Source organism: Sinocyclocheilus anshuiensis, unplaced genomic scaffold, assembly GCF_001515605.1.
Source record: "Sinocyclocheilus anshuiensis isolate Anshui unplaced genomic scaffold, SAMN03320099.WGS_v1.1 scaffold1024, whole genome shotgun sequence".
Classification (NCBI taxonomy): domain Eukaryota; kingdom Metazoa; phylum Chordata; class Actinopteri; order Cypriniformes; family Cyprinidae; genus Sinocyclocheilus; species Sinocyclocheilus anshuiensis.
In genome coordinates, this window is record NW_015552843.1 from 1460003 (window position 1) to 1472731 (window position 12729).

Sequence of the window (12729 nt, forward strand, 5' to 3'; positions counted from 1 at the left end):
TCAGGTCTTTTCAACACCAGCAGGCCTCATAGGACCGTGATCTTTAATGTCACACTTGATTATTTTTATTCAATTCTTTGTGAAGAGAATATACTATATATTTGTACCCTTGAAATTGCCCTTAATACCTCTTTTTTTTTTTTTCTTGTTGAATGGGTCATTCAAAACCCTGATGTGTTTTGGTGCTAAATGATATGCTAATGATGTATGTAGATCTAGAATGTTTTCCCTGAACTGATGATTGACAAGACTGGTTTTGTTTTAATCTTTTGATATTTGATATAGTCTGCTTACCTAGCTTTAATATTCCATGCTTGTACTAACATCAGTAAAGAAAAATAAATTGCACCAACCTTGTTTTATGTCTTTTTTTCAATTAATATGTTAATTTAAGTGTTTTATCAACCCACAAAACTAAACATTCAGTCCTTCAGACCAGTGTGTCAGATTAATGCTTGCTTTGACTTAATATCTTACTTTTTTTTTATCGCTGGTTTAGTAATGTGCTAAGAAGCGTGAGATGAATTACTCAAATCCATTAAAATTTAGTTCAATAAAAAATAATATTTAATAGATGAGATAAGGTAATAGAATAGGTACCTCAATGATAGAAGCATAACCAACAGGAAATGGAAAATAACATGTACATTATACATACACACGTGTGTGAGTGATTTAGATGAGTAAATACAGCCTACATACCATAAATGTTTTTTTTTTTCATTGTATTTTTATGTTATTACATTTACCAAAACGGTTTATTTCTTTCAACTTTAGTTTTTGGTTTTATGCGTTTAATGGTGACTTTTATTTTGTTGATTAGTACTTTTATTTTGACAAATGGAAGTAGTTAGCAAAATGTTTATTTCCTATAGGCGAATGCTGACTTTTATTTTGACATCTGTGATTAGTTAGTAAGCGTCTGCTGTGGTTTCAGGCTTACAGCGCTTTCCCAGGTCAGCCTGCTGCAGAAGCGGCACTTTACGAACGACACGCCGGTGAACTGCAGCCCAGTTCACTCACATCCAGAACCAAATGTAAGAGAAAGGCGTTGATTTGATCTGTGACACGCACAACAGAAACACTTTACTTTACAGAAAATCAATACTTTATTGATAGTTTTGGTCATTTGGACGATAAATGTCATCTAATGTTATGATTTAAATGTTCAGCAGTTAAAAAGACAACTGTTAAAACGTAAGCATAACGTAGAGCATAAACTGTTTATATGAATAACGTTACCCTATTAAAAATTCTGACAGATTAACGTTAGTTGAGCGGAGCGTTAAATCGGAAGCCTAAAAAGTTAACAAGAAACAAGCTTTTTCAAATAAAGACCAGATTTTTATCCCGTAAGTAATGTACTCGATTTTGACCTTAAACTCTAAGATGGATGTAAATGTACAGCCACATTAAAGTGACTGATTAAATAGGAAGTAGATGATGATGTAGCTGGGCTGAAGGGTGTGAATGTGTGTTTAAGGAAATGAGGCTTTAACTCTTTTCCCACAAACTCTCTGTCCAGCAGCTTCAGCGGAAAAGTGTTACCATCAGCTTCAAATCATCGGTTTTGTCCCAGCCATGGCTGCTGTGAACGTGTACTCGACTTCAGTGACAAGTGAAAACCTCAGCCGCCATGACATGCTCACATGGATAAACGAGTCTTTACAGATGAGCCATGCCAAGATCGAGCAACTGTGCTCCGGTCAGAGACCAGCTGTCTGGTCCTTTCATTTCACACACCCAACTTGAGCATCATTAAGTTACTGACAGAGTTACGTGAGATAGACGTAACGCCTAGTTTGCATTTTGACCATAAAGATTACATATAATAATAATAATAATGGGTCATAGATTGACTTTTTTTTTGTACTTTTTCATTTGCATGCTGAATTTGTCGCTGTCTGAGTCAGCAGTTTGTGAGGGAATGGATAAAGATAGTACAGTGCAGGGGGATGAAAGGGGCTTTTGTTTGGGTTGGGACCTGCATGGCCTTTTTCTCTTTTAATTCTGAAATATTTTATATTATTTACTGACTATGTCTTTAATAATGTGTTTTAAGGTGCTGCTTACTGTCAGTTCATGGACATGCTGTTCCCATCATGTATTCCACTGAAGAAAGTCAAATTCCAGGCCAAACTTGAGCACGAATACATCCATAACTTCAAACTCCTTCAAGCCAGCTTCAAAAAGATGGGAGTTAGCAAAGTATGTCAACCAGTTAAATTCATTAGCATACAAATTATGCGTTCCATTTTGCTTCACAAAATATATTCATAATGTACAATATGTGAAGTGGAACTACTTTGTAACATTTTACGTCTCTGTGCAGATTATTCCTGTTGACAAGCTTGTGAAGGGCAAGTTCCAGGATAACTTTGGTAATGATAGTTGGGTCAATATCACTGTAGGGTGCCTTTTGGTGTCCTGTACTCGTTTGCCATGATAACTTAACATAAAAATGACTATGAAAGGGTGTTATATTAAGCTAAGTTTTTTTTATTCATCATAAAAGCATTACTTGGCTCTTTAGATACATTTTCTTGATTTTTTTTTTTGTTTTGTGTAAGAGGATGCGTGTTGTTTTGCTATGTCCCATGCACTGCTCATTCAATTTGAATGATAGTAGAATATTGTCAAATCATAAAATAAATTAAAAAAAATCTCCTTGTAATATTTTGTTAAATAAGAGATTACTCAATTTGAGTGTATTGATCATTTGGTACTAAAAACTATATTTTTATTTGATAAAAAAGAAGAGTTTGTCCATGTCCCTTGAATGATTGTCCACTATTGGGGAATCCGCCCCTTTAAGAAAAGGCCATCCCCTTTAGTGAGAAAGAATATGATCCGGTGGCAGCTCGACAGGGACAAGAAATGCCCACCAATCAGAGTCCAGCAGCAGCTACAGCTAACAAACCAAAGAAACCCAGCTCAGGTAAGGAGAAAGACCAAACAGGAAGTTCTCAGTACCATTTCAGCCTTTTTTAGGCTTATCCTAATGGTTAAAATAGCACACATAAATGTACAACTAATATTCAATGAATGTTAAATATTCAGTGAATTTTAATAAATTATCAACTTATCAGTGTTTTTTGGTTCATATATTCCTAGTTCATATAGAGACTAGCGTTATTGTCGGAAGCTAGCTGTCCTAATGCTAACAGGTGCATGACAGCTGCAGCTGTTATGGATTTTGAGGCCAAAATATGTGGGTGTGACCCAGTCACGCACCAGTGGGCCAGTCCTACATGCTTTAGCTGCTTTTACATGTGTGAGAATGACTGGAGCCTTACAATGCTTGTGCATGGATTTCTGTTCGCTTCAGACACAGGCATCACACCTGCAGTCAAGCCAATGGCCCCTGTTGGTAAGATATTGAGAACTGCGAGTTTTAGTTCAAGCACATTGTCTACAAGGTTGCTTCACCTGGGTATTTTTCCTCACATTATGGTGATTCCTACATTTCCAAGTACTGCACATTTTAAAAGAACAGTCATGCAGTTCTCATTTGGGTCTATGGCATTTGTTGGTGGAATTATTCTAAAACAACTATAATTTTTCTTTACGTTTCTTTCTTTTTTTTAATTTCAGCTTCAATATATGAAATAAAACCTTTTAATAATTTATTCAATTGGTCATTTGAGGCTAGAATTGACCCTTATCCTCGAGGCAGGTTGATGAGTATGTATAACAAGGTGATGGATGTGTTCTTGATGTTCAGCTCCACAGCGTTCAGCCACAACACCTAAATCTGCACCAAAAACAGCTCCAGCTGCAACACGAGGCACAGCAACAGGCGGCGGTGATGAAGAGAAGGGAGCACTCACTCAGATGGTAAGACTTTACAAAAAACAGTACATGAGAAAGATAAATGCATTTACATTTTACAATTAAATTTTTTTGCATAGTTGTTTTTTAAATTATATTCAATTTCATATTATATAAAATCCCTGACGTTGTTCCAAAATGTCCACCCTGTTGGCCACTTAGACTCGATAGAGTGGACGTAAACATGACAGGGTGGACATAGCATTCATTTAATATTGCTAAAACTCAAATGAATGGGGGGGAGGTATATCAGTGTGATTGAAGATGTAATTATATTATTTATTATTATTATATTATTTTTTTTAATAACCCTGTTTAGAAAAGGGACATCATACCTTTCAGAAAATATAATTTGCATCTTAATTTTGCAATGAAAACATATTTAACAGTAATATACAGTGGGTACGGAAAGTATTCAGACCCCCTTCAATTTTTCACTCTTTGTTATATTGCAACGTTGTTCCAAAATGTCCACCCTGTTGGCCACTTAGACTCGATAGAGTGGACGTAAACATGACAGGGTGGACATAGCATTCATTTAATATTGCTAAAACTCAAATGAATGGGGGGGAGGTATATCAGTGTGATTGAAGATGTAATTATATTATTTATTATTATTATATTATTTTTTTTAATAACCCTGTTTAGAAAAGGGACATCATACCTTTCAGAAAATATAATTTGCATCTTAATTTTGCAATGAAAACATATTTAACAGTAATATATCCATGATAGGGTGGACATGTTATGGTTTATGCTTCAAATAATGGCCCATAATTATCTAAAAAAAAAATGTGTGGGAGCTCAGCAAATATGTTTCTATAGTACTTGAGTGTCTACTATTTATGATATGACATAAAGCGAATGGGAAATTAAAACCAAAATTTGAGTATTGTGAGGGTTGAAAGGCACTCTATGGTGATATTGACCCAGTTAGTAGTTATTTATTGTTGTTGTTGCTATCATTATCATCATTATTATTATTATTATTATATAAAATTTGTTGTCATTTCTTTTTTTATGCTCATCTGGGCAGATAAATGACCTGAAGGCCACTATTGCTGACATGGAAAAGGAAAGGGATTTCTACTTTGACAAACTGAGAAACATCGAGCTCATCTGCCAAGAGAAAGAGGGTGAGGGTGATCCTACACTGCAAAGGATTGTGGATATCCTGTATGCAACAGATGTAAGTGTATATCGCAGTGTTTAAAGCAAGTCTCATACTAAACTGTCTTCAGCCCGCTGAGTTCTGTGGTTTTCTGTCTTTCAACAGGAAGGTTTTGTAAATCCAGAAGATGAGGTGGGAGAACCAGAGGAGTTTTGACCAATCCAGGGGTGACTGTTTTTTAAAAAATTACCCTGCTGGACACACAAATGTACATACTGGCTGATTCCTGCTGTTGTGCTGCACTTGCCTTTGGTCCATCATTTTGGACTTTGACTTTTGAATGTCTTTTTATTCAGGGAAGTTCTATACCTTGAATTATCAGCTTTTTTATTGACCATCAAAACAAAATTATTTTTGTGAATGAAAAATAAAGTACTTCTCAAAGTTTGTTTGTATAAAGCAGTCCACTGAGTTCTGACTCGCCAGTGACTAAACATACCCAAGATATTTTATTCAAACATGAGAAAGCTATTCTGATCCATTCATTCTGTAGTTTAAAAAAAAAACAACATACAGCAGTCAGGTATGCTTTGTTGATATCTAGTTTCTGATCTGTAAATTTGACTGCTAGTTGACCAGTTGTGAGTGAAGTTCACTTCCTCTAATAAGCTCTGAAGCAGGATGTATGTCAACCTTTTGCATTTCCCTTTCACAAGCACATGAGACCATGAGGAACCACTTGACAGTCATGAGAGGCTTTGGGTTTGTCTTTACTGGCCAAAGCTGTTGAGCTGCAAATACCACCATCTTCAGGCAGCTTTTGATGCAAAATCGGAGAAAGTTAGGCCGTTTTTTTTTGTTTCATGCTTTATTTTACATTCAGCATCCCGCTTTTGCTATGTATTAAAACCATATACTGCAAAAAAGTACTTAATTTGTGACTTTTGCAAACAAGCAAAATGTGTTGTAAATCAGTCCACATTTTATAATTAGGAAGCAATCATTTTTCCCATGGTTTTGACTTTCTGGGCATTTGAGAAACCGTGGGCTGGTCATGACAAGGTTTGATGTCCAGCTTTTGGAGTCCAGGAACCTCCTCCCCTGCTTGAATCATGCGGAACACCTCTGGAAACGAGAGGGACGGCGGCTCCGCGATCGCATCTGCTGCATCTGACTCCCTCTCTCGAGCCGCCTCCACATCATTCTGCTGCTCCATCGGTGTATTTGCCGATCGCCACAGCTCTATTTAAGACAATTCAAAGCAATTTATAATTTAACTCACGTCGCTCCTCGGAGATTTAGTGATCAAATGTGATGTACCTGTTGCTGAAGAAAACTTTTCAGTAGCCTAAATTGTGTTCATGCTATTGTGTAAAAAATGTTTCACTTCCAAAATTGCAGGATTAAGCCCTTTGATGCAGCGATACATTTTACTTAAATTGCTAGCACGTGCTTATTTATTAGATCTAAATAGGTTATTATTATTAGGAAATGCTCAATTTGAAGGAATCCTGCCTTCTGCCGCTCGACTTCCGGATACGTCTCCAACCCGTCCTCCAATCACTGATTTTAATATAAAAGTCCCTCAGTCAAACGCACTACAGGTCGATAAAACCTTTTTTATCTTTTGTGTTTTACACACACATATTTTTACATATTATTCTAAATATTACTTCTAAAAGTTCAGTGCACAAAGTTAAATGCGGTATTGTGTTTACTTACGGTATTGTTTTTATTTGTGTGTCAGATTCCTTTTCTGACTTTAAATCCAACGAATGACTCAAACTATATCAGCCTTTAAGATTTCAGAAAAGTCTAATGTGTTGATCTAATGTGTTAGATAGATATCGAAGTAAATCACTGTCATCTAAGTTCTTTAGCTAAACACAGCTAAAATGCTTCCTAGCAGTGGTCATCCTTCACAAAACTTAACATCTACCACAGTTTTATCGTAGGTACAATGCAAAATGTTTCAATACAAGCATTTCAATCAAATTTAATTTATGCAATATTTCAAACCTATAACCCTCGGGACAAAATCAACCCACCGTCCACAACAGTTTAAAATCAGCCCAATTCCGTGCAAAAAAAATGCAGATTTGGCAACCCTGCATCCAACACGAGCTGCATCCAAAGTAATTTAAATTCTCCGCAAATTGATAGCGGCTCCCTGATGGGCGAAAATTATATTCAATTTTATAATGTTTGCGGGAGCAGGTCAGAAATTCTGAGCGGGATAAAGAAAACAGTCCCGTGCAGGGCTTTAATACAAAAACGCACACAATGAATGGCAACTGTAGAAAGCAAAAGCCGAATTCAGGACATTTTGGGCGATTTAGAAATCCTGGCCGGATGCATTTTTTAGGTCCAAAAAGAGGACATGTCCGGGGAAAAGAGGACGTATGGTCACCCGTGTGTGTGTGTGTTCACCCGATATGCACTGACTTTCTAGGACACACACACATAGAGTTAGTTAGCATTTAGCATGGTCTGTGGCAGACTTTAATGCCAATGCAACAAAATTAAACAAAGATAATATTTAGTGACATAAATCGTAGAGAAAATATTGTCTTTTTGCTCTATTTCGCAAAGTCATGTTGTGCATCTTAAAAACAGTTTCTTCGTTCCTAAATGAAGCAGTTTTGAACAAATGGACTGAATATATGGTCACCCTAGATTACTCGAATTCACCCGATATGCACTGACTTTCTAGGACACACACACATAGAGTTAGTTAGCATTTAGCATGGTCTGTGGCAGACTTTAATGCCAATGCAACAAAATTAAACAAAGATAATATTTAGTGACATAAATCGTAGAGAAAATATTGTCTTTTTGCTCTATTTCGCAAAGTCATGTTGTGCATCTTAAAAACAGTTTCTTCGTTCCTAAATGAAGCAGTTTTGAACAAATGGACTGAATAAATGACTCAGCGAATCAGTCATTAAGACAGGAGCTTACTGCCACCTGCTGGCAATTTTAGTCTCATTTTAAAGGCATTCTATTCTAAAGTTTATATTTAAAACATTAATCTCATAATATTATTTATGCAGTTTGTAAGTAGGCCTACAAATTATAATTAATTATACTAGACACGCCTCTTAAAAAAACTTAAGCCACTTAGCCAATGTAACGTTTATTTTATTAGAAGTGTATCCTGTGTATTCAAACACATACATTAATGTCTTGGGGCTAAGCCCCGGATATCCACTCACCCTAGAACCGCCCTGCCAAGTAACATCAAACAATAACTGGGAAATTATAAAATTGCAAAATCACTTTTTATAGGCAGATAATGGTTTGCTACATATTTTATCATTCCTTCAAATAGTTTTTAAAGAACTGTATTAGAAATGTTTACACATTTCCCATGTACTGTATTCCAAGCATAAAAGAAGAGGTTGTCTGAGATAGTATAGACCTGTGCAGGATGGACTTGGCCCTCTACCTGTCACCCTACCTGTGTTTAAGTCAATCATTAATAAGTGAGCTCAGAAAGACACCCCTTAGGCAATAGGAAGCCACCTTGGTATAGATTCGTCATAACTCTTTATACACAGTTGCCTATTTATCTAAGCAACTGGGGTTTGTGCCTAAACTGATAACAGATAAGTGGGTATTCACTTATTTTGTTCCTGACATCTAAGGGCTCCTAATTGAAATTCTTGTGTTTCGTGTGTTTTTCTGATTTCACTGAACAATGGGGAAAGCAGACAACTGCACATTCATGGGAGGTGGGATTCCTCTGTCATCTGAGTTTTTTAACGGTAAGAGATTTAACACACCATGATGAAAGGTGCAGATGTATCAAGCCGAACAATGTCTGCTGTGTGCTGGTTGTGGAGCCTGTGACAATGCTGACAGTAATTTTCCCTGGATAATGACAGGAATGACAGTATGTTGTAATGTAAGACATGGATGATTATATGCTGTACAATTTGTATATGCAGTAAAATAGACAACACAGATGAAACTGCTCATTAGTCAACAATATCCACACACTATTTGAGTCATCTAGCATTGTTTCCAAACTTTTACCTTAATTTTCACTTGTTTTCAGGATTATTACCTCAAAAGTGGTCTAAAATGTGGCTAGTTTGACCAGATGTATTATTTTAGATACATGAATTGGAACCAGGATTGGAAATTATGTCTGTTTGAGCCTCTTTTTAGCACATCAACAAAGGTTCTATATTGGCATTGATGGCTCCATGAAGAACTTTTAACATCCATGGAACCTTTCCATTGTATTAAACGTTTTATTGTGGTGGAAATAGGTTCTTTAGATTATTAAAATATTCTTCTAAAAAGGATTCTTGTAAGAACTGTTAATTTAAAAATTATTTTGGGAACCTAAAATGGTTCTTATATTGCATTGCTGTAAAAATGCCCCAAAGCTTTATTTTAAAGAGTTTGGTTTTGTTTGTTCTGCTTATAGTGATCAAGAATGATCTCTGGCTGTTCCTCCTTCCTGCTGTGTTTGCTGTGCTTCTTCTTGCTCTCTTCATGGAGGAGATCGGCTTCTTTCTGCGTCATGTCCCCTCTCAGCGGCGTAGACGTCTCAGCCTGTGGATCCTGGGAATATATCCAGTAAAGTAGTACCTTCTCATTCAATCCATTCATTTCATTCCTTTAGTTATCCTTTGGTGACATTTTCTTTCTTTGACAGGTCTTCGGGATGACGTCTATCATTGCGCTATATGTTCCACGCTCCTCATCTCTGTGCAATTTCATTGCATCTCTGTGAGTGACTTTTGACTTCCACTGTTGTAATCAAATTGCACATAGAGATCCGAATGGCCAGTCCTATCTGTATGGATTGTTTTGTATTTCTTGGCAGTTATCACTCCATTACACTCTTGAAGTTCATGGGTCTTATCAAAGACTTCTTTGGTGGAAAGACTCGCATGCTGGAAATGTTAGCAGGGGAGCAGGTGTCTCCAAACCCCTTCCCTTGCTGTTGCTGCTGCTGTCTTCCTCTCTTCAACATCAACAAGTACTTCACATGCACCTGCATACATTTTTAACTTGAAGTAAATTTATAATAATTGGTGTGTTTCATTATAACAGGGGCATCTGAATTTTTGTATTCCATTAGGACCAGCGTGGGCTGGATGATGGCTGCTGTTCTTCAGCTCTCTGTGGTCAGAACAGTCCTGTTCTTCCTCACTCTTGTCCTCTGGACGGATGAGCAATACGACTATGGGGATGTGAGTACAATACTATTGTTCTATGCTTACTATTAGTGCAATATTTTATGATAGACCTATAAAGTTAGAAGATTTGATTAAACTCAGATTAATAAATCTCTTCTTCAAGATCACAAAATGTTTCTTGAATAGTTCTATTCATAAGGTGCTTAAGCATTATCTTTTATTTGGAGTATACTACAGGTCAAAAGTTTGGAATTATTTTTTAAGGTTTTTTAAAGTCTGCGTTTATTTGATAAAAAATACAGTAAAACATCAGTTTTTTGCTTAAAATTTTGTGGAAACTGTGATATATTTTATTTACGATTTACACAAAAATATTAAACAAAAATGTTTTTCAACATTGATAATAATAAGAGATATTTCTTGAGAGCCAAATCAGTGTATTAAATGATTTCTGAAAGATCATGTGACACTGAAGACTAGAAAAAAGCTGCAGGAAAAATTCAACAGGAATAAATTACATTTTAAAATCCATTATATTACATAAAAAAATTAGTGATTGACATGACCAGTGATATTTTTAGAATTGGCTGCGTGGCAGGGTTTTCACTGGTTTGGGGGGAAAAAATCACGCTCTTTGCAAAGTAGATTTGGCTTATTTTCTGAACTACGTTATGTGACTCTTCATAATCTGTTTCTCTTAGGTGAATTCAGTTAATCTCAACATGTATGTCAACGCCATCATTGCCATATCCACGTTTCTGTCTTTCTATGGCTACTTGCTGTTTTATAAAGCCACAAAAAGGGCATTGCCTGGATATGGTCTTCGAGCCAAGTTTATTTGCATCATTGTCATCCTGGTCCTTTGTGGACTACAGAGTGGAATTCTGGAGACCATGGGTGCGCTGAATGTCATCCCCTGCACTCCTCCCTTCTCTGACCTGTTTCGGTCTCAATGTAAGATTAATAAAACATTACTATTGATTTCCAAAAAGTTTTTGGATCCGGAATCTGGTAAACATCCAATTTAATTCTTTCATTTGGTCTCTCTTTCCTGTGATCTCTTTAAGTAATCTACCACTATTCTGTAATTGTGGAGATGTTCTGCATCAGCCTCTTTGCACATCACACATTCCGGAAAGTTGAACCCTGTCAGGACGAGGGTGAAGAAATAGAAGTCGATGTCCTAAGAGTTCTCAATGAAAAGGCCATTCAGACAGAAGATGAGCTGCCAATCGCTGTGCAGCTCTCCTCTCAAGAAGACGATCCATGCCATTCTAACCTTGGATACAATAGTGACAGTGAAGACAGCCTCTGTAAAATTGAACACGCACCACTGGACCGCTTCCCCTTCCTCTTACAGCACAGACTGCAAACTGTGGCAAACACTGAGAAAGTGTGTACTACACCACCTGAAGAATCCATGAGTGTGGACCGGCCGACAATTACTGTCAGTGCTGAAATTAACCATGTTAACAATGGTGATGTTACTGTTATATAGAAGAAAAAGAGAGAAAAAATGTATATATTTGTATAGTCTTATACTTTAGTTGTGACATTATTCCATTTTATATGTCTGTGACTCCACTGGGGCCAGGAAACTAAATTAAGGTATTTAAAAGTGCAGTGTAATGAAATGTAAATCTCACCAGCATAACAAGATTTTATTGCTTGTAATCTCTAATATAGTACCTTAAGTTTACTGTTAAGTTCACTATTTAAATGTACTGTTTAGTACATTTTTATAACAAGTACACAATAATTTATTATTCCCAATTCTTAAGTCTAAAGACTAGGCCCCAGATATATAGGCTATGTTAAAAAAAATAAGTAAATAAATAAAATTATATATATATATATATGTACATATTTATCAGTGGTTAAATTGTGGATGCTATAGAGTTACATTTGAACCTATAAATCCTAAAGACGAACCATGGTAGACTCAATACTGAATTTACTCCTGTCAAAAATTAAATATGACACAAGCCTGGCAATTTCTTTGCCTATTTAATTTTTTTGCAGACACTTCACGATTTGTTCATTAAAATTGTAATGTTCTTGTTCATCCAAAATAAAATAAATAATAAAATAATAAATAATACAAAAACAAATAGTGATTTTTAGTTGTTGACACTAGACGACCTTCACTGAGGCCTCATGTATTCTTCTCCTAGCTACAGCCAAAGACTATAGAATACCCAAGACGTGTCACTGGTGTAGTTTTGAATGTGGAAAAAGAAAAATGCAACACTCAATATGGCCGCTCTATCGAACGAAGCCCCGCCTTCTGAGCAAAAGAGCCAATCGCTAATCGGTAAAGTCAGCGTGTCACTGCAGCCGCCTTAGAAGTCCCGGTTGCTATAGAAACAGTCAACGCTCTGAGACGTGCGGTTAGGACTGAGCATGCGCACTGGCTGATCTAGCGTGAAAAATAAGCCTTTTTAACGCTATTTGAGCAAAATAAATAACATTTATGATACAGTTGTTGTCAGATTTCATTGGTGATTTCAAATATGAAATTTAACCGTAAGCTTAGTGAACAGTTTTGGAGAATTTGATGTTTCCCCACTCAAAGAGATAGGAGCTGCACTTGCATGCCCGAGAGGCGTTTCAAAGATGGCCGCCGAGTGA

At 36.4% G+C, this 12729-nt stretch overlaps 2 protein-coding genes across 2 annotated transcripts; both read left to right on the plus strand.

Moving 5' to 3' along the window:
* The first annotated feature begins 907 nt into the window (after positions 1 to 907).
* On the plus strand, positions 908 to 5318 carry LOC107668120 (microtubule-associated protein RP/EB family member 1-like). The gene is made up of 9 exons (XM_016459916.1): positions 908 to 1037; positions 1526 to 1705; positions 2063 to 2208; positions 2333 to 2395; positions 2821 to 2938; positions 3329 to 3370; positions 3725 to 3837; positions 4868 to 5020; positions 5108 to 5318. The coding sequence occupies exons 2-9, from the start codon at positions 1582 to 1584 to the stop codon at positions 5156 to 5158; spliced, it is 810 nt and encodes a 269-aa protein (XP_016315402.1). The 5' UTR covers positions 908 to 1037; positions 1526 to 1581; the 3' UTR covers positions 5159 to 5318.
* Positions 5319 to 8372: 3054 nt separating this feature from the next.
* On the plus strand, positions 8373 to 11596 carry LOC107667993 (organic solute transporter subunit alpha). The gene is given in 8 exon segments (XM_016459725.1): positions 8373 to 8406; positions 8590 to 8709; positions 9381 to 9532; positions 9612 to 9685; positions 9783 to 9938; positions 10041 to 10152; positions 10800 to 11052; positions 11166 to 11596. Coding segments are annotated over 8 exon segments (1332 nt in total).
* The last annotated feature ends 1133 nt before the right edge of the window (positions 11597 to 12729 follow it).

Excerpts from the sequence above, each read along its gene's own strand:
- LOC107668120 (XM_016459916.1), top strand. The coding sequence starts at position 1,582 with ATGGCTGCTGTGAACGTGTACTCGACTTCAGTGACAAGTGAAAACCTC. Across the intron at positions 2,209-2,332 it reads AAAAGATGGGAGTTAGCAAA|ATTATTCCTGTTGACAAGCT; the intron begins GTATGTCAACCA and ends GTCTCTGTGCAG. Across the intron at positions 3,371-3,724 it reads CAAGCCAATGGCCCCTGTTG|CTCCACAGCGTTCAGCCACA; the intron begins GTAAGATATTGA and ends CTTGATGTTCAG.